The sequence below is a fragment of the Chiroxiphia lanceolata genome, chromosome 16, assembly GCF_009829145.1.
Source record: "Chiroxiphia lanceolata isolate bChiLan1 chromosome 16, bChiLan1.pri, whole genome shotgun sequence".
Lineage (NCBI taxonomy): Eukaryota > Metazoa > Chordata > Aves > Passeriformes > Pipridae > Chiroxiphia > Chiroxiphia lanceolata.
The window spans coordinates 6,783,214-6,804,335 of record NC_045652.1 but is presented as its reverse complement, the minus strand read 5'-3'; the positions used below and the strand labels follow the sequence as shown (position 1 = coordinate 6,804,335).

At 39.7% G+C, this 21,122-nt stretch overlaps 1 protein-coding gene and 1 long non-coding RNA gene across 7 annotated transcripts in view; one reads left to right on the top strand and one right to left on the bottom strand.

Moving 5' to 3' along the window:
* LOC116794692 overlaps positions 1-21,122 on the bottom strand; it is a 73,386-nt gene that overhangs the window by 3,069 nt on the left and 49,195 nt on the right. For both annotated transcript variants that reach the window (XR_004359854.1, XR_004359855.1), the window contains exon 4: positions 4,866-5,000. This is a non-coding gene — a long non-coding RNA (uncharacterized LOC116794692). The remainder of the gene's footprint in view (positions 1-4,865; positions 5,001-21,122) is intronic.
* The window catches only part of MRTFB (myocardin related transcription factor B), a 72,136-nt gene that overhangs the window by 5,573 nt on the left and 45,441 nt on the right, over positions 1-21,122 (top strand). For all 5 annotated transcript variants that reach the window (XM_032703572.1, XM_032703575.1, XM_032703571.1 and 2 more), the window contains one exon: positions 14,736-14,909. In XM_032703572.1, the coding sequence (XP_032559463.1) occupies positions 14,756-14,909 (154 nt within the window). In that variant the 5' untranslated portion in view covers positions 14,736-14,755. The remainder of the gene's footprint in view (positions 1-14,735; positions 14,910-21,122) is intronic.

The following is a 21,122-nucleotide window of genomic DNA, read 5'->3' as shown; positions in this document are numbered from 1 at the left end:
GCAGCTCTGTGTGTGAGTAATCCCTTACACAGAGGTGCTCAGAGTGAATTATGGTGTCACTGTCTTTATGTTCATTATGGTTGGTCTGAATTGCACCATTTCTGCATTATTTTAGGAGTTTTTCAGTGGAGTAATAAATCTCCCTGAACTACTTTTGAGTGTGGTTTTTCATTATGATATGTCACTTGGGATGTTATTTTTTAGGATATTCTCTTTAAAAAATATCATTTTAAACGTATTTTTCTATGGAAAGTACAGCTCAAGACAGGTACCCACGAAGAAATGCCTCAGTGTTTTGCTGATGATTTCCAGTATGTAACTTGTACTCTTTGTACAGCCATACTCTGTATAAATATCCTTAGTGTGTTTATAAGGTTTTTGTTAAAGCCTTGTAACCTGTGTGAATTAGGAAATAGTTTAAAAAATCCTTTTTTTTAATCAGCTCTTGACGCCATTTAGTACTGATGTGTCAGATTTGCTCTTATTCAGATCAGTAATATTTTTGGGTGGCTGTATGCTTGTTCACACGTTTTCCTCTCATAGTTCTACCTGTGCTCACTTCACATCCAACAGAGAGCAATACATTTTTGCACACTCCTAGTAAGAAAATTCTGAAAATAGATAAATTCAGATTGTCTTTGATTTAGTATCACTGTGCAGCAGCCTTTGCTGTGCAGCTGGAGGCCAAATGGACAGTGAAGCTGTGTGTTTGCAGGTCAGCTCTGCTTTTTAAGTTATTCACTTTTACAAAGTGGGGTGTTTTGAGAAAAAAAGAATTTAATGCTTGTCCTCCAGAGGAGCACACGTAGGAGCTCTGATGTAGGTATTTTTGCAAACCTAGTTTCAGGTAAGAAATCCAAATCTTAGATACAATTTGCAAGTAGTGAAAGTGCTGATAATACTTTATCTCACTAATAGCAAGGATTTGCTCCAAAGGCAAAGGTGATCAGTTAACAGGTCATTCCTTTGGGATTTGCTGTTATTTCTTTACAAATTTCCAATGTTTCTGTAGTTTGGCTCGTGTGTTTTAGGTAAGTACTGAGAGCTGTTACAACACACAACTTCACAACCGTGTGTGACGCTCTAGAAAAGACAAAACCTCACCATTTCTCCTTAATGTGTTCAACACTAATTTCATTTGCAGTGTCTGTTGAGCAGGAGGATTTCAGTTCACAGTTTATGAGGGCAGAGCTCACTGACTGTGTTTCTAGTAAATACTTAATTCAAGAGAAGTTACTGCTTTATGTTGCAGTCTTTATTATTTCTGAATTTGTGTGGGTTATTTACAGTAATGTTTGTTTATTTTAATGTCAAATAATACAGCAGCACTTGCATAGGAAGTACTGAGCAAACGCTGTCAGTGTTTGCAAAATATAAACCATCTTTATGGGGATTATAAATCTTCCAGTGTGAATCAAGCCTTAAATAATTCACTCTACAGCTGTAGATGGTTTCAACCAACTTTCTTTGCTTCTGTGAATAACAGTGTAATTTGTGATTTTTGGAATGAGATCCTCCCTCCTCTGCCAGATGTTCCACCCTTCCTCTGTTCTGCCAGTTGAACCATTTGATGGCTCTTTCACCAGGTCCTGTAGAATGTGCCTGATTTTAAAAGCTGGGCACGCAGAGTTAGGAAAACAGAAAGGTGGAATCTCTGGGAAAGGGTGAAATGCAGATGGTTTCAGCCTATTCCAACCCACAGTTCATCTTTCTCTGCTTTGAGAATGCTCTGAGCAGGAGCAGGGGGGGAATGTGGAGCCCAGCCAGCCCTCGGACACGGAGCGTGGATCGAACACGGGAAGGTGCTGCCCTTTAATGCAGACTGACCACAGTGAGACTCCTGGACACAGACACGGCTCGAAATTCTGCTGTTTCTCAAATATCTGGGGCAGGTGGAGCCAGAAGGTATTTCAAAAGATACAGTTCCATAAGCATCTCTCATCTGCCTGGGGGTTCTTGGCATCTGTAGTAGACTTTTGAAAGCCTGATCCAAGCCTTATCCTGGCTGGCTGAGGAACATGGTCAAGAGAGGAAAAGGTTATCAGGGAAGGATGGTATACAGAGCATTTTTGATGGGTAAAGTGGAAGCTGAGTTGAGAGGTGATTTAGTGATACATGGAGGATAGAAACAAATTGAGAGTTCAGGGAGAGGAATCAGGAATGGTACTAAAGTGGTCTGGGGAAGAAAGGAACTATGATCTGATCTAGAAAAGGAATTATGAAAAAAAGGCAAGAGCAAAAGAAAGCTGGGCTGTAGTATTTATATCTGACCAGATTATATTTAAGGAATATCTTGTTTTCGTGATTTTCCAACAGAGTTTCTAATCAAGCTTTGTGGTATTTTTTTTTTAATATTTTGAGTGCTGCTCAAAAATGTATCTTTCAGGAAAGAGTGGGATTGCTTAGGTTTTCCAGCCTGTTTTTACTGATTTATTCATGATTAAAAACACTGTGTGTTTTAGTGTTAGTAAATAGATCAAACCAAAGTTGAAACATACCCTAATAAATGACATTGGATAACTGTTAAATGATGGAAATGTTACAGATCAGAAGACATACTAAAGCAAGATATTTTCTGTTGTGCTGCTGAAGACCAGAAATATCTACTATACAGATAAAAGTATTATGTAGGAGAGAAATTATGGCTCCAAGTGTTTTTAGGCTAATGAGTTCATAAATTGACTGCTACTCTAGTTGTGATGTGTTCAGGAGAAGAAATGTTCAGTAAGAGCTTTTTCATTAGAGTACTGCAGAGGGATAGAAGAGAATATATTGAAAGTATTTCAGCCTATGTTTTAAGGATTTTTTTTTGCATTCTGAAGCTCATGAAGTTTACTCTGTGACTGAAGAACATTTTCAGCTGAGGGCAGAGAATTAATTCAGCCACTTGGTTGTTCTGACAGAACCCTGTATTTAATCACTGTGCCACTGGACCTAATTTGCCAGTAACTGGTTTAGTTTTGGTAAACCCTTGAAGTAGATGCCCTGTTGGTGTTGTGTTATTATTTTAATCATGCATTTATGAACATTATTTTCCTAAATTACTATGATATTTGGAAATAATTGGTAGAATGAATGAAGGTGTTGCAGTCAGGTTTTCTCATTTTTAAGTCTACACTTATGACATTTATATCTTTTAATACATGAAGCCTTTTTCTCTGTTTAATAAATTTCTGTTAAGTGGTTCTTGAGATTTTAAGTATTTCTAAAGGCCATTATGTTTCTTCCCTGATCAGCTTATTCTTGGTTGCTGCCATTTCTGCATAAACAGAGGACTTTTCCCTCTCCTTTATAACTGAGGAAAATGAGAATGATGATTGTTTTTCAAGGGGAAGGTTTACTGGCTTTTTTTTACTTCAATTTGTATTACAAGAAAGATCCCAAGAAATACAGAAATTAGATGTGTTACAGCTGCTAAGTGTAGCAATTTGTGCCGAAATCTACTGTAAACAATGTTCTATTTCTTATTTATTTATTTTTAAACAAACAGCTTTGTAAGGAATGAAATATTGGAACACAATAGTTTAACAGATAAGACTTCTTTGAAAGTGGCCTTAGGCAACATAAACTCTCCTGACCCAGAGTTTCTGCCCTGTTAGTCTTTAGCTAATTTCAGTATGGAAAATGGAATTCCAGTTCATTTTAGCTTTGGGGATCGTGAGAAATTGGTTCTTAAAGCACCAAGGGCATAGACTGGGGATTATAGCATTAAACTGTTTAGAACATCAGAGTTTTCAGGCAACATACTAATAACATCATTTTTCTGGTTATTTTAGAATATGGGTGTTGATCTGGAGATTAAACTACATAACTTATAATCTTGGATCTGTATTTATAAAAAAATAATAAGTGATATTCCTTCCTGTGCTTTTACCCTGTTCACAGGGAGTATTAATGTCCTTGTTAGAAGAAATGTGCTTGATTTGAGAAGTTAAAGTTTGGCTTTGGTTTAGTAAAGAGTAATTTCATCTTTAACCAATTTATTTATTTTTGTGTTACAGCCATAATACCATGTATGTGGTGTATCTTCATGCTTAATTTCTAATGTTTAGGAATCTTGGGGTTGATATTTTGTGGTTTGCTGGGGAATTTTTCTTCCTGAAAGTCTGTGCTTAAATGCATGGAATTCAGCATTCTTTCAGTATGCAGCTTTGGTGTTTCTATTAAAAAAAAAAAACCCAAACCACTTTAATTCTGGGGAAGATCCTGCAAGATGTAAATCTATTACAACTGATGTAATTGCATTCACATTGGGATCTTTTGTCACTGTTGTATCAAAAATCAGGTCACAATGCAAAGTGGACTGTAAGCAGGTGAGCAGTGCAGTGTGACACTGTTCTCCCTCCGGGAAAGTGGGAAAACTTTTCTTTCTCCCTGCTTTACCAGGAGGTGTAACTTGGAGGAAGGGGCTCACCCTCCTGGAGCCATGAGTCTGAGTAACAGCTGATACAGAAGTGATGAAACAACTGTGTTTTTTAGAGTTTGTAATAGAAAGGAATGTTTTTAAGCCAAGCAATTACACATCTTTGCCCAGTTGCAGAGGCAGCTTTTGCTGGAAGGATGGACCTCACTGACCATAAAATAATGACACATCAGTGGAGAATATTTAATGTGTATTACAAGAGCTGGCAGGAGCCCAGAGTGGTATGATGGGATTGCCAAAACGTGCTGTCACTGCCCGTGTGTAGTTAAGGGAGATGAGCAGTTGTACCACAGCACATGTGAGGAGAACACTGTTTCAGGGGTGGAGCTGTGAGGCACCTTTGGGAACTCCAGGAGAGCCTTCAGAATCCAGGGTTGTAGCTCACACAGTGGTTTTGTCTAAACAGGACAGCAGCACTATAAAAAATCATCTCAGTACTTACCCCACCACCTTTAATTAGCCCTTAACTGTGCTTTTGTTGCTATCCAAAATGTCACATCATCCAGTGTCAAGTGAAGTCCCATGGACTTGTAAACCAGACACGTTCCTGGTTTTGGACCAGGCCTCTCTTTTCTTTCTAGTTAAAGGAAATAGAATGGATGAGAAGATTAAATACTTCTAATAACTTTGAAGTAAAACCAGTCATTTGGGACAAATACGTGTTGTAAAGCCACAATTTTACATGGTGGGTACATGATGAGATATAGGAAACAAAAGAATATTGTAGAACCCTAAACACTTATAGTGTAAATCAGGTAAAGACTGCACGGTAAACAGCTGCTGCTCTAGGAAGTACAGCAAGTTGATTTTTATCTTTTTTTTTAATTAAACATTAATCTGTCACCTTCTAAATTTTTCTTTTGTCCATTAGTGGGTTAAATTTTGAAAGTTTTGCTTTGAGAAGTTAAGAGCAACAAGTTGACTGGTTTCCATGGGAGCTAATTCAAGTTATTGTTTGCATTGTTAATATCTGAAAGTAGATGTGTTGGTGCAAGTCAATATGCAGCAAAAGGTTTGTGAAAGAGAGGTTTTCTAAGTTGTCCTAAGGCTCTGAGTAGGGCCTGCTTAACTGGGAACCACCTGCATGAGTGCACTGAATTTCGGGTCAGATATAATAATTTTGATCTTTTCAAGACTCTCTAAGTGGAAGTTGCTAGTAATCTCTAATTATGTTTACATTATTTTGAATTCATGTCTAATTAGTATTTAGTTTATTGCTGAATGTGAATAGTATGTTGAATTCTGTCCAATAGAAGTTGGTTGTATTTTTTAAGAGAACAGCAAATATTATAATAATAAGGCTTTGCTAGTCTCTGTAACAGTGTAAGGAAATAAAAAGAAGCAAAGTATATATTTTTGCAGAACTTCCAGTTAATAGATGTGACTGTGCAAGGCTCCATCCATTTGTGGCAGGAGGCAGAGAGCAGCACGGTCAGCGGGAAGCAGTCCTGCAGTTCCTTCCTCCTTGACTTCAATCCTTGTGCTTTCCTTGCTTTGTTCAGTTCAAGGGCTTGGTTTGCAGGCAGTAAAATAAACAGAATAGCACCTGCAGCTTAGTCATAAATGGGAACATCTCGCAGTAGCCAACAAATGAAATCATGGAGTCGTCCAGCCTTTCCTGAAATGCCTTAGCAGCTTTACCAGCATTCAGTTTTAGAATAGGTCAGTATTTTGGTTATCAAAGGACTCTGAACACATACAGGATTTGTGAAAGGCTATGATCCAGTTTATTGATAAAACTTATTAATTATTGCCTGAACTTGTAAAAAGCTCTGTGTAGGTTCTCTTCCCTTTTTTCAATAAATGCCCACTTGTAGGACATGACACTAAAATGTGTAGCAATCCTATGATGTGTTCACATAAATATTTGACCCTTACTCCAGCCTTGAGCTATCAAGTGCTTTTATAATACCAAAATGAACACTTGGGTTTAGATTTTTTCATATGTTGTCAACTTCAATCTCATAAATAGATTCTGCTGGCTACACTTTATGTTTGCTGGCCACAGAAAATCATGGAGCACATGGGATCTTACTAATTCCTTCCACAAAGTTCTCTCATAGAGTAGAAGAACTGAACTTGCTTTTTGGCAGGTTAATCTGAGTTGATCTTGCAATTATTTGAACACTGCTGCTGAGTGCTCCACATTAAAGCTGATATTAAGGACTTCGGAATTTTTGTTAATTGGAATTCAAGTAAGTTACTTCTGAAATCTTATGTCACTATGTTTTATTTGTTTTATTGTAAAAAAAATTCTAATTTAAATGTGCAGAGACTTATGAGGATGAGAAACTAGAAGCATCACTTCTTTGCACCCCAGTAATGCACATGGTTTCTTTTTTGTTTGGTTGGTTTCTTTGTTTCTTTGTCTTGCTAAATTTAGGTATTATAAAACTGACCTTGTGTTGCTTCCTAAGCTGACTGCAAATTAATTTGCTGCCAGTGTTAATATAGGCATTTTAAAATAGAATATTAAAGCAAATGTAAAATATTGACAATCAACATCATCTTCATAGACTGAAAAATAGGAATGTCACATTTAGATTTTTCTGACCATTTGCAAATGATGTATTTCCACGCACTGTGTGTGCAACATCTAAACAAGATACTACTTTGTTTTATCTTTCTAGTTTAAAGTATTTTCTATGAAGCTGTTTATTTTAATAGAACTGGTGAGGGTATGTGCTATAGCAGCTTTGTGTTTGTTTAATCCAGTTAATCCAGCTGAATGATTTACACTGCTGTAATATGAGCATTGCTGATCAAGAATATCCACAGAAAAGATGAGATGAAATCAAATTGTGCCTGCTCAGAAGGTGATTAAAAGTAAGAAGTTGTTGAGTTGCAGAGTTAGTTTCATAACTTTCTGAAAAGAAGATATGTTTGAAAAGTTTTATGTAATCAGTGAACAATTTAAACATTTCTTTCACCTGAAGGTATTGATTTTGTTTTAGTGATGAATATTGTGCATATTGAACCTTGGCTTGCTTTACTTAAAATATCTGTAAGAAGTTTAGCATCTTGGATAAATTCTATTATTAATTATCATTTTAAAGCCCTTGAAGTGTGAGCACAGAAGATAATTGTAATACTTACAACTCCTTACAACATTTTCATGGACCTTAAGGTATTTAAACAGTACGTTTCCCAACATTGCTCAGAGGCTGATCCTTTCCAGTGCAGGGTTATGTGAAGCCCAGATTTGCCCACCTGCTGTTGGCACGGGTTGGTTTGAGAAGGCAGCAGTGTGAGAGAAGGGCAGAGAACTCATCTGGCTGGCCCTACAGACCCAGGGAAGGCTGTGGTTTGCCCACGCTCAGGGGAGCTGTGGGAGGCTGCCTTTGTTCCTCACAGCCCCCTCTGTGCTGCTAATTAATTAATGTGCTCTCAGCAGGGCCCGGCTCATCACCGGCAAGGGCCTTTGGTGGGTGTTTTTGCCTGCAGGTAGCACGGCAGAGAATGGATCACCGAGGGTACTCCTGACTCATCCCCTGCCCTGTCCACATACCAGTCATTTTCTATACATTACCTAGTTTATGATGTGCATTTGCAAGTGGAGCTTACTCATTTTTGAGATTTCAGTCAGACTTAAAGATCTCCTTCAAAGAATTAGCAAAGAGAATCTCAGTGTAGCACTGTCATTGTGCAAAAGTATTAAAATGAGTTTCTGGAGGTCTTCTGGTGTCTGCTCAGTGGTATTAATTTAACCAGAGCACACAGTTACCAAATTTAATCAATAAGTGATTTAGTAAAAGGGGAAATTTTTCTGCACTACTGACCAGCCCAGTGTGAACTCTTTGTTCCTGGAAGGAGGATGGCATTCCAGGCACTGCTATGATGGGAAGCGTGACAGAACCTCAGCTCTGTCAAATACTTCTGCACATTGTTTTTTAAAGAAATTAATAGTAACAGTGAGTTTTGCATAATGAATAATCCAAGATGATTACTCATGGTTAGTCAGCACTGATATTTCTCATCTTCTTCTGCTTTTGTATAATTACCTCAGTAAAAATAGCTGTATGATTTAAATCCTCGTTGCTTTGTATTTTACCACAGAGATCAACTTAATTAATTAATATCTCAACACTATATTTTAACTGTAGGATTGCAATTTCTCTTTCAATATAATAATTTGATGTCAGTTTTCGTGTCAGAGTTCCCATACTGTATCCACAATACTTCAGATGAGAGAGGCTGGATAAGAAGCCAAGTGCAGGAGTTGAAGTGTCACCAGGCTGTCACTACAGAGGCTCCACTCTGGGAAAAGGAACAGCCTTGTACTGTGTGAAGGGGAATCTAAAATGGTTGAATATTCTCAAGATTTTTTTCATTAAAATTGTCTTCTGGTCTTTTAATCCACTGTGAAATACATGAAATTAGAGCAGAAACCTCAACAAAATAAACATTGTTTGTGCAACAGAGGCAAACGTAATTTGAGACATTTTCTCCAATCAGTGAAATTATAAATGACAAAAATGAAATAGAACAACATATTCAGTTAATTTACTGATAATCTGGATGATTATTAATAGCAAGTACTTTCCATGTCTATTATTTTTTGTACTTGGTCATAAATTCATCTTCAGTGGTTCTAAGTGCTCTATCAGAAAGTGGATTTGAAACGTACTGAAAAAAATGAAAAAGAAAAAACAACTAAAAACCTATTCTGCACCAATTCATTGTTAAAATTGCAGTACTAAGTGCAAAAGGTTGCTTTTTAGATTTTACATCTTTACTATTTTAAAAGCACCAATATATGACACGGTGCAAAAGACAGGTCAGTGATTTGGAAAAATACCTGTAAGTGGGTTTTAGATACTTTGTAAGTATTGCCAGAGCTTTTTTTTTAATTACTGTTATTTGTCTTTCAGTTTGGTTACTCAGGACCCTTTTTCCTGTAGGAATTTAATAAGATCTCAGCTGTATGATGGGATGTAAGCCCAGCTGCAATGAATTTGTGCATATATGGAGTGTGTCCACCAACAGAGCACGGGGCATTCCAGAGGTCACAGGAACCTGTGTCCTGGACTGAGGAGCGTTCCTGCCGTTGGAGCAGACACCTGGCTTTGGGATTGCTCCAGGAACTGACTGGAGCTGGATTTCCTGCAGCCAGCCCCGGGAGCTGTTCTTTATTTTCGTGTTACCCCTTGCTGATGGGCAGCGTGCCAAGAGGAGTCGTCCTCTAGAAACTCTGCACCTTTTCCTCTCCTCGAAGTGGGTATTTCATCCCCAGGGCCTGTCTCTGGGAAGTGACTCTCCAAGCTTCCAGTTCCCGGATTGTTCAGGGAGCTGAATGTTCCCATGTACTTGGAGTGTTTATGTCCAAGCCCAACTTGCGTTGATCCTGGGGAGAGAGGGGGAACTGAGCATTCCAGGGGTCTGACCACGGGAACTGGGCTCCTTTGGAGATGAGAAGGGAAGTTTGCTGAGGGTGTGTCTGTGCTCTGGTGGGACCAGCAGAGCTCTGAATGCAGAGTCCTGGCCCTGCTTTAGGAGACAGGAATTGCAGGTTGGTCTCAGTGTGACTTGGCACATTATCTCAGGTGCAGGTCCCCAATGCTCACTGCTCACATGGAAGGAAACTGTAACAGTGCTTATTGTCATCTCCAGCCCCACTGCACAGATTTCCAGGTCTTTCCAGGCATTGACAGGAAGATTGAAGAGTTTAGTGCAAATGGCCTTCCTTGGCAGCTGTTGGGAACCTGCTGGATCTCCATTTACTTTTGAAGTGTCTTTTTTAGTGTTTAGTGTTTTCTGGCACTTGGAAGGAAAAAAAGTAAGAAAACCAAACCACACTCAACATTTTGCAATTCTAGTATTCTCTAAAAACTCTGATGTATTACAAACTGCAAGTTACAGAGTTTTAAATTTTACTGAGTTTTATAAATGTAGAAACTGATTGCTCATGTTCCCACCATGATTGTGTAAATCTGGAGCCTGGTGTCTAACCTGGTGGCTGGTAATTCTGTTAAATCCTGCCCTGTGTATGGTGCCCCAGGTCCCTTGCAGGTGTGAATGAGGGAGCAGTGCTAAGGTCAGCCATGGGACTTGGCCAGAGTTGCAATGCACTGTGATTCTTGAACTGGTTTTTTCCAGTGGATTTCTAAAGTAAAAGCTGATTTCCTACTTCAGTGTCATCCAGATTTCACAGTTTGTCCTGAATAAAATACCAGTTCTAATGTCTCAAGTAGCAGGGAAGTATGTATTTCCCTCCCTTATAAGATTTTTCTAAGGAAATATACTTTGTCTTTTGAAGATAAAATGTTTAAAAATAAAGGAAGCGTTTGTCTTCAGCAGTTAAGAAGATAGCAACCACCTACAATCTGTGAGAACACTTACATAAGGCTCATGCATTGTACAGAGCTCTCGTTTGCCAGGGCTGGAACACTGTTTCTGTGTACTTGTCAGAGAAATGTGAACCACAGCCCTCCTTGCAGTGCTGCTGCAGGTTCTATTTTGATAATCTATTCTAAAGGTTAAGTAGGAAAATAATTTTTTTCTAGTTTTCACTTTACTACTCTCAAACGTTTCGCTGAATTCTGCATTTAAAAAAAAAAATCCCAAACCAAAAAACAACCACCTGAAATCTTTTGGGAATATTGGAACAGTGGAGTATTTTTATTTCAGTTGCCACAAGTAAGTTGGTACTGTGCTTTCCAACAGTTTTTCATACCATATGTAATGATGGTTCATACAACTTAACCTTTAGATTTCTTAGTTTCAAGCAAGGGAGAACCCCTGAAGTGACAACTAAATTCTGTCAGACCAGCCTTGTACAAAAGGTGCTTTCTTGGGCTGTGCAGAGTAGAATGCTGAAACTTTAATAGTATGGATTTTTTAAAATTGTATTTCTCCTGTACATGTTTTTACTGTTGAGATTCAGTTATGTTATAAATACACTTTGTGTATAGGTCTGCTTAAAGTCAGGGGTTCCATAGATAATGGTTACCATCTGTAAATGCAGATGGCAAATATAAAATAATTCTTCAAGATTGAGGAGGCTTCAAATAAATGAGAAAAAGGAGGCAAATTGTTATCTTTAATATAAAATATGATGGTATCATGGTATATTACATTCTAAATCAGAGAGATTTCTCACTTTTGCACATGGTTACTGCATGAAGTCTTTATTGTGCAAGGATTGATTTTAAACAAGGTGGACTAATGTTTTCTGCTACTGGGTTTTGTCTTTGAACTGCTGATGTCCAAACAATCAGTTACATTGGAAATGTCAGAATGGAATATGGCTTTGGAAGACTGAAAAGAATGGGAGATGTTCTGCATATCTTGAGACTCATTTCATGTGGAGTAAATGCTGCTGCTCGTAGCACCCACTTGATGAAAAAGCCATTGTACTCATCTTCCTGAGCAGCTAAAATGAACGTGCTGAGAAGCAGCAGTGTGGCAGTGCAGCAGTGTAAAAAGATGTTGTTGACAGAGACATGGCTCGTTTCCTCCCTATTTCTTTGTCTGTTTCTTTGTTTGGAAAGTTATTTATCAAAATGGTTTTTAAGTTTCCCAATTACTTTGTCAGTCAATAAGGAAAACCTTATGCCTAAGACAAACTAGTAATTTCATGGATGCCAAGTTTAGGAGTTCTCTTCGGAAAGCTGAAGAGCTGAATTGTTCTTTAGAGTCTAATCGACCAAGAGAAAAGCATCAAATTAATTATTTATATTTTATTATTGCAAGTCTTCAATGTATCATCTTCATAATATTTTTTAGATGTTCTGATCATTGATTCAGTAAGGAGCTGTAAGGATACTGCTTTATAGACATTTTTTCCCTGCTACAAAAAGCCCTTATAAATGTTGTGTGGAGGTGTGTTTTCTTTTTTGGGGGAAGGTCAAGAGAATTTGTTGTTCTAAGCTCAGAAATATTTCCGTAGTTTGATACAGTAGCAGTTCATCAGCAATGATGAAAAGAATGAGAGCAAAATGTGATTTGAGATCTGACTGAGGAATTTGAGGGATTTAGGCTTTCTGGGAATTCTAGAGCGTCTTTCATTCTAAGATTATGTAGCAACACTGCAATAGGGTTCCAGTCATAGCAGGAGGGTTGTTCTACTGTTAAGGGATCACTTGGGAAAATATCTGGATTTTTAACAGGAGAAGGTAATTGCAATATCTGAGACTTTACTGTGAACTAGAAACTCTGAAATTAGGGTTAGAGTTCTGCAGTGGAGAACTTTGGCTTTAGAGTTTTCCTAATGATGAAGTTCATGTACTGTGTGAAACCACAGTGAAAACTGGGACTTGGGAGTCCCATGAGCAGAAGAGCAGTTCTGTGTGGAGGGGTGGGCAGGGAATTCCCAGCCAGGCTCCCCAGGGGGGGTGAAATCATTGGCTGTGGAGGTTTCAGCCCCTGACAGGATGAGTTCCTGAGCAGGGGGTAACTCCACGGGACTGGGGGATGGACTAAGTGACCTCCAGAAGGTCCCTCTGAGCCTGATTTACTCATGTTCAAGCCACAGATCACGCTCATTTTATGTGGGAAGTCAGGCTTGTTTTGAATTGTGCTGCAGTGCTGCAATCAATCCCATTGCATTGCATGCCCTCTTCTGAGGGGAATCTGGACAATAAACCCACATTTACGTACATTCCTCAAAGAAACCTTAAGAAGTGGATGTGTAACTAGTCCAACAGTGTGTTGTAAAGTGATCAGAGTTAAGCTGGTTTAATTTAAAGCATGATATTTAGTTATCTGTCATGGGGAAAATAATTAATCAAGGCTAACGTGCAGCATAACGAGTGTTAAACCTTCAGTACAAGAAGGTGTTTCTATGAATTTCACATGGATTTGAAAGCATGAATACAGCTCATGTGGCTTAATCTCTTTGAGAACTGACTCCAAGGCAACTTATAGCTAATAAATTGTGGATCAAATGCTGTGAATATGAGCAGATAAGCAGCTAAATTTTCTCTTAAATTCTGCTCTGAAGAGACTTGCTTAGTTAATAATGTACTTAATTTGTATGAGTGAGTGGGAGTTTGAGGAGAGTGTAATGTCAGGAAATCGAGTGAGAGCTGGGTGAATTGTGCTTCTGAAAGCTAAGAACAAAGAAAAAAAATCTTGCATAAGAGTAAGTTAATGTGTCTTCATTTAATGTGAAAGCACCAATTGGTAACTCGGGAAAATAATGAAAAATATGCATTTAACCATCATAATTGTTCTGCTGAGGTGTACATATCAAGCAGAACTTGCTTATATTTCTTATTTTTCAATTGACACTTTCAGAACATGATCCTCTACCTCTTTTTCTAGTGTAGGCCATTCTTTGGTGCTCATGATAATTTTTTGTCATCTTTATTTTTTTAGAATACGTAACAGTTGAAATATTTTGAGTCTGGTCATTGAAACTGCATTTTAAAAACCTTGGAATACACCCCCCAACACGTGTGGTATTTCTGTGCAGCATACTTGAAGTTTGAAATGGAAGGCTGAGTATGGGCAAGCAGTAGTGTTTCTTATGCAAAAGGATTACAAAGTAACAAACAGTCTAACGATAATATTTCTTCATTTTTATGAATCTTCTTGAATTGGTAATATTGTTCCAGTTTCCAAGAATCCAGGGATAGACTTCACTGAAGTCCATATTGATTGATTGAAATTTTAATGACTTGATAGTTCTGTGAGCTATGAAAAGCCTGCACCAGTAATTCATAGTTCTGTCTGTCCTCACTGTAGATTAAGTACCACATTAATGATAGGAAGGAAAGAAATAATAAATTGGGGGGGTTATTCCACTCTGTATTCTACAATAAGTAGCTAGTGTGCAGTAAAATTCATTGTAAAACATTCATGCCTAAAAGTCTTCCCTGCTGGAGAGATGGAGGAGCAATTAGTTCTAACATAGTCCTGAGGCAGGGTGAAGTCCTGGATTAATACTGAAGTTGATTTTGGGTACAAAGGAAAGTTGTGCAGTGCTTCAAAGTACTCAAAGCCATTTGTATGTTATCATATGTTAATTGAGCATTCTCTGGTATAAGTTACTGAGAAAAGGGATGTTGGAGTTGGGCACAGGAGATCCTGAGCATCCACAGTGCAATTGCTGTGTCAGGTGAGCAGGGACACTGTCCTGCTCTCAGAACCAGGCCACTGTTCAGTTGCCTGTCAGTACACTGCTTAACTCTGTTTTTGCAAACCCGTAGTATCTGTGGGGAATCAGTAAATAACGTCCCTATAATTCTAAGGTTGAATTTTGCGTGCGAAGGAAGCGACCAAACCCCGAACCCGAACCGAAAAACGCGCCAATGTGGTTTACGTTTGTTACTCGAGTGCAGTGTGATTAAGAGTGCCCTTGTTTTCCCAGAGTGCAGAGGATTGCCCAGCATGGATCACCTGGGGCCCGTGGATGCCGAGGAGGACTCGGGGCCCCCTCCCCGGCTGGCCCCCAGCCCGCACAGCGAGGCCGTGGCGCACGAGTTCCGGGAGCTGTCGCTGCAGCCCAGCCAGTGCCTGCCCCCCCTCACCGAGCGCAAGAATGGTGAGTGCAGAGCCCCAGCTGCTGTGGCCACAGCTGCTCGGGAAGGGTGGGGCTCACTTGGGGCAGTGTCAGACAAAACAAGACCATTATCGAGAAACGGGGTTTTTTCTGCAAAAGTAATACAGAACTGATGCTTCACCTTGTATCCCACAAAGCTCGGTTCGACATTATATGCTGAAAACAAACTCCAAACATAATATATATAAAATTTTATGTGTTTGGGGTTCTGGGTGGGTTTTGGGGGTCAGGGGGAGTTTAAAGGCCTCAGGGTAGTTTGTTGGGGTCCCTGGATGCATTTTGGAGAGTCCTGGGGGGAGGGTCTCAAAGCCCCCCCAGGAACTGGTGCAGGACAGAGGACTTTGAGGGGGTCCCTGGTGGGGATTTGTGGGGTCCCTCTGGCTTTAGGGGGAGTCCTTGCAGCTTGTGGAGTACTGGATGGGTTTTGGGGGTCCTGGGGTGGGTTCTGGGGTTATTAATTTATTTATTATCAATTTATTTAATTTCTGTTTATTTATTTTATAATTATAATATTATAATATAATCATATATAATTTTATATTTAGAATTATATATGTGTGTGTGTGTGTGTGTGTAGATATACCTCTGGAAAACTTCTTTTTTCCTAATTGCCTGTAAAATCACGATGGATGACATGGGTATCTGTATCATATATCATGTGTTGAGTTTAAATCAGTCAAACCTCCAGAGCAGCCAAACTGTCGCTCAGCTGATTAAGGGATTTTGGCTGATTTGGTTAAAAGTAATTTTTTTTTGTGGAAGCAATGAAAGTCAGAAGAAAATTCGTATAAAAGCGAAATTTGAATGTGATGGATTCATATTAAAAGTACCTTTAATAATTACTCTTTGTTTTTACTTTTTACCAAAAACTGGATTTCTGCTGGAATATTTTAGCATGTCACTATTTTATAAATTCTGTGAGCATAAGAGATTTCAGTACCCAGAAATACAGTGGCACTTAATAAAAAGGGGGTTTTTTGGTTGGATATTTTTGTGCAGGAAGCATTGTGCTTACTGGGAGCTTTGGTAGTGATCCTTTAAACCTTTTGTTTACTGGAGTGAGTCTTCTGGCAGTATTCCAGCAGAAGGCTGAGCAATTCCAGTGTTACTCTGCACAGTGTTGTTAAGCTGACTTGCACAAGTTAGTACAGAAACTGTGTTTCCAACTTTTCCAATGACACTGGAAGGGTGGGAGTTTTGTGCTTTGGTTTTGTTTAGCATGGAGGGTAGCAGAAGTGTGGTGAAGTGGCAGGTGTGTGCCTGGTGAGCCAAGAGTCACCAGAGATGACACTCCCTTCTCCTTTTGTACACTGTGCTCCTGCTCCCTGCCCTGTGCCCCCCGAGATCCCAGTGGCAGAGCAGAGGAGCTGTGAGAGTCCAGGGGAGCAGAGCTGGTGCTTTTGGTGCAGATTCTCACGGCTCAGCCGAAGCTCCAGTGGAACTGATGTCCCTCGAGTTCACAAAGGAACACTTACATGCTGTGCCAACTCTGTTGAAGAGGCTTTAACTTCCAGCAGAAGATCAATAACAAAACAGTTGGAGTGCATTAGGGTCTTAAGCTTTTCCAGTCATTTATTACATGAGGTGTTTACTCCCTGAATAAAGACAAATGGATGATTTTGGTGGTGGATGTTGTATGTTGGTCTTCTGAGCTGTCACAATTTTAAGGTTCTTTTTCATTTGAGGTGGTTTCAAGTTAATGGCTCTGGGCAATACTGGCTTAGTAATGAAACTAATTTCAGTTTCTCATTAGTCTGCATCTTCCTGGATAATTAGGCAACACATGCAGTGCACTGATCATGTAACCCTGTGCCCTGTATATTGCAGCATTTTGTCTTGCCTGTTCTCTGAAGCCCAACTCTTATTCCATTTGCTAAAAAGCAGCAAAAGTTACCATTTTGTGGGTTCTGCTTTTCACAGTTGTCACCTCCTGCGTGGACACAGAGACGTGTCTGTGATTCTGGCAGTCTCATGACAGCCATGGGTGTACAGTCCCTGTCTGTCATGTGAGCAGTTGGGGTGCTCACAGAAAGGGAATTTGGGAAACAGGCTCCCATTTGCATCCCTGCCTGGAGGATGCTGGGTTGTGGACTGTATGTGCTGTGTCCTTAGGAAGGACAGCTTGGGGGAGGAGAAGAGTGACACAGATGAGGCTCTTTGGGAGCACGAGGGAGAAAACTGGTGACTGAGTGTTGCTGGGTTGGGCTGCAGTGGAGGAAGAGTGCCAGTAGTGGCAGGCAGTGTGGCACAGCTGAAGTACCAGTCAGAACAATGTGCTGCCCACACACTGTGCCACAGCTTCACGAGCTTCTGTCTGAGAGCCAGGAGGTGGCAAGGGAGGGAAGGATCCGCTGTCTGCTGCTGACAGCAGGAGGGTGGATGGGAATGATGCTGCCTGCAGCTTTCCAACCTTCTGTGTCAGAGCCAAAGGATGGAAAGAGATTGCACATGGAGATACCATCAAAAAAAGGAAGCAGTGCATGAGCAAAGGTTTTGCATGTTGAATTAGTACCTTTGCAGAATTGGTGAGTGTGCCACTTTGGCTGGTAGAGGGAGGTGTGAAGGTCTGGGTTATTTCGTTATTTCAAGGTACAATTAAAATGGAAAGGTCTTAGCTTGTGTTTTACAGCAACCTCTCTTGGCTCTCTGGTGGCTTCCTTGACTGTCTCACTGTGCCAGGATCTCCCTGTGGCAGTGGCTGCTAGTTTCTGAAAGAGAGACCTGTGAGCTGCTTCTGTGCAGCTGTCGTCCCTGGATGGGAGCCTGGTTATATTCCTGTACCGGGCAGGTAACAGGCTGGCTCCTCCCAGGTCCTGACTGACTTAGAGCACTCTGGGGACGGCTGCAGCTCTGCATCTTGGCTGTAAACCTTCTCACATGGTGACTGTGCCCATTCTCTGTCCTCTGCCTGGTGTGGAGAAATCCTGTTGTTCCAGGCAATGGCAGCTGAGAAGGGTCTGCTTCTCCAGACTCAGAACCAGAGCAGGTCTGGGATTGCCTTCTGGTCCTGTGTGGGATTGTGTATCTTGTAGTGGAGGAGGGTGGAGAAGGGGGTGCTGAGCCTCCCATGGCTCACTGGTGGCTGGCAGCTGCTATTCTACAGCAGAATTGAGCTAATCGAGAAGAGAGCCAAGAGTCTTCCTGGATATTTTGTTGGGGAAAAAAGCCTTGGGACAATGAATGCCTTAAAGTAAAAACAAGACTGGTAAAGTCTCGATTAGAAGTTATCCCAAAGAAAGCAGTGCCTCTGGCTGCATAAGAACAGGGACACCCCTGCACAGAGACCCTGAGGCACTGAAGGTCAGAGGAGAGTGGCAGCTTCCTGTGGAGCCCGAGAGCTTGTGGGGAACTGTAGGGAATTCAGGGGAAGATGGAACACAGACACCAAAAAAACCCAACACAAACCAAAATAAAAACAAATACTCCACATGGTGTATATTGGGTCCTCCCGAGGGACCAGTCGAGTCAGCTGGGAGACAAGACAGTTCTTAAAATAACTGAATGAGATCCACATCACGCTTAACCTAATGACAGTACTTAAATAAATTTGATGATCCAAGGGAATTTTTCTGGCATCTAAAAGAGTCCTGGTATATTAGTTTGCCTGTTATCTCTTATCTTCTGCTCCCTCAGTGTGTAGCACTGGTAATATGCATTCTTGGCATAGTTTTATGGCTTCTGGACAAATTCTTAATCCTCTGTGCAGTTAATAGATTTGAACTGCAAGTTTGATATTAGGGAATCAAGTGGGATTTGGGACATTCTCCTTGCATCTGTGCAGGACAGGTTTTTGTCCTCTTCTTTAAGATCAGCTATAAGGTGTGTTTTTTTCCTCTCATAATGATACAAAGGTAGGTTACTGTGCTTAGAATTTATTTTCTTGAGAGAACTGGGAGAGAGACAGTGTAGAGAAGATGGCTAGAGTGGGAAGACTAGAGAACAACAAATGGAAAACTTAGTTCTGATTAAAGTAGTAGATTGGCACAGATGATAATTGGAAATGTCATCTTAAATTCAGCAGTTTCATAGTCACTAAGCTGAAAGCAGTGAGAGCTGGGAATCAGCATGCAGATATTCTGATTAACTACACCACCCCCCAACTACAGCAAACCAACCAAAAAAACCCAACAAAACCAAACCTCAGTGTAAGTATATTCTGAAAGACCGATCTAGATAGAGAAGTACACAACTTATATAAGTTTACAATAGAAATGTGTGTGCCTATATATAGTGTAGTGTATAAATAATGTGTGCATGTGGAATGGTTGACCAAGGAGATTGTGGAATCTCCATCCATGGAGATGTAAAAAATCTTGACTGGGCAGTGTCCTGGGCAGCCTGTCCAGCTGACCTGCTCCAGCAGGGGTTGGGCCAGGTGATGTCAAGAGGTTGCTTCCAACCTCTTGCTTTCAACCTGCTTCAAGGTTTTAATAGTCCTTGAAATGTCCAATGCAAATAGTCTACTAAAAAAATCCTTTGTCAGAACACACAGCATATTACAATTAATATATATTTGTCTCTGTGTTTTGTGGGTTTTTGGGAAGTTTGGTTTTGGGTATCTGTAGGAAAAACAAATGTGTTTTAATGTGTGGACTCTTTTGGTCTCCTGTAAATGTGAATGTTGTCCTGTCCTATAGGAGATGAGAGTGCAAATGGAGTAGGTACTGATTTCCCAGTAAGCCTGTCTTTGTCATTGGTACTGCCAGTTCCCACAATCCTAGCATTCCCAGGGCATCAGTCAGTGTCTACAAGGAACAATTTTCAAATATTAAAGCATGTGAAAAGACATACAAGCCAAAACTCAGAGATCTCTAGGGACTGTGACCTCTTAAATGGAATATATTCTGACATTTTCACAGGCTACATGAAAGAATTCCAGCAGGGTCATTCCATTTGGTAAACTTCTAAACAAACATTCCATCATTTTAGTTTGATTTATAGATATTATTTTTTTAATTATCTGCTTATTGTGAAGAGATTAACATGGGAGACATGACCTGTGACAGACTCAATTTAAGGCATCTGGTATATATGAAAAGATCCTGTTTGAGAGCTTGGCGTTTGAGTGATTACAGGAGATACAGAAAGTATGTTTTCCTTTAAAGAGATCACTTGATCAAACTGTCTGATTCTGACCTTTTTTCCCTGAAATTCCTTGTGCATAACTAAATGCATAGCCAGAAAAGAATGTTAATTTTTAAATTCCGCTGTATAATTGTTTCAAATTGTTAGAACTAAATCGTCCTTGCAGATGTTATTGTTGAAGTGTCAGCTTGTGATGGAGCCACTACAAGAAGGTAACACAATGCAAACACAACTGGTAAATGGTGTGAGTACTTTTATATGCACCTTTTGCAAATCATGGTGGATGACTAAATACTGTCCTTTAAAGAATTTATATGTGTGCAGTTAAATGTATATAGGTATAGTAAAACATATATAAAATACATATTTTTATGCATTTTATATATATACTTTAAAAATCCTTATTAATTTAGATGTGTATATGTGCGAGACCAAATGGAAGGTGGCTTTCATTTAAGCAGTGGGCTCTGCCAACATATGTCCTCCCCTAAAAGGAATTTGTGTGGGTTTTAGTGGGAGAAGTAGAACATGCAGACTTATAAATTTGACATCACTGTAAGTGTTTGGAATTTTTCTGGGAAGAGTGACTGAGGTAGATGATGGCCATAATTTGAGTTGTTTGGGTCTCTGTTACAATAACGGGGGAGTATATAGGCAGAACAAAACCCCTTGAGTTAACAATTTGAGGTAACAGTCTCACTGTTTAAAGAATTAATAGAATAAATGATAATAATGAACGTATATAATATAATAATTAATATTTTAGTTTATGTAGTCAGTGCACTATTTTCCCACGTGAAGAAACCTACACCATGATCAAGGACTAGATTATCCTAACACAGTATAAAGGACCAAGGAATCCATCACAGTGTATGTAAAGCCAAAGTGAAAGAGGTATTTGAGTAATTAAGCTTTTATTCCCACTGTAAAATGTTACTGTGGTAGTGAAAGAGTTTAAATCCCCAAGGGGATTCTGTTTGGTTTTGTTTTTCTTTTTAATGGGATTGCAAGGGAATGAGCTCCATATGATGAGAAGAGTTGGAATGTACTGTTAAAGCAGTTGTTGCTTAGTTACTTCATGTTTAATGAGGCTGGGAAGTGGCTCCCAGT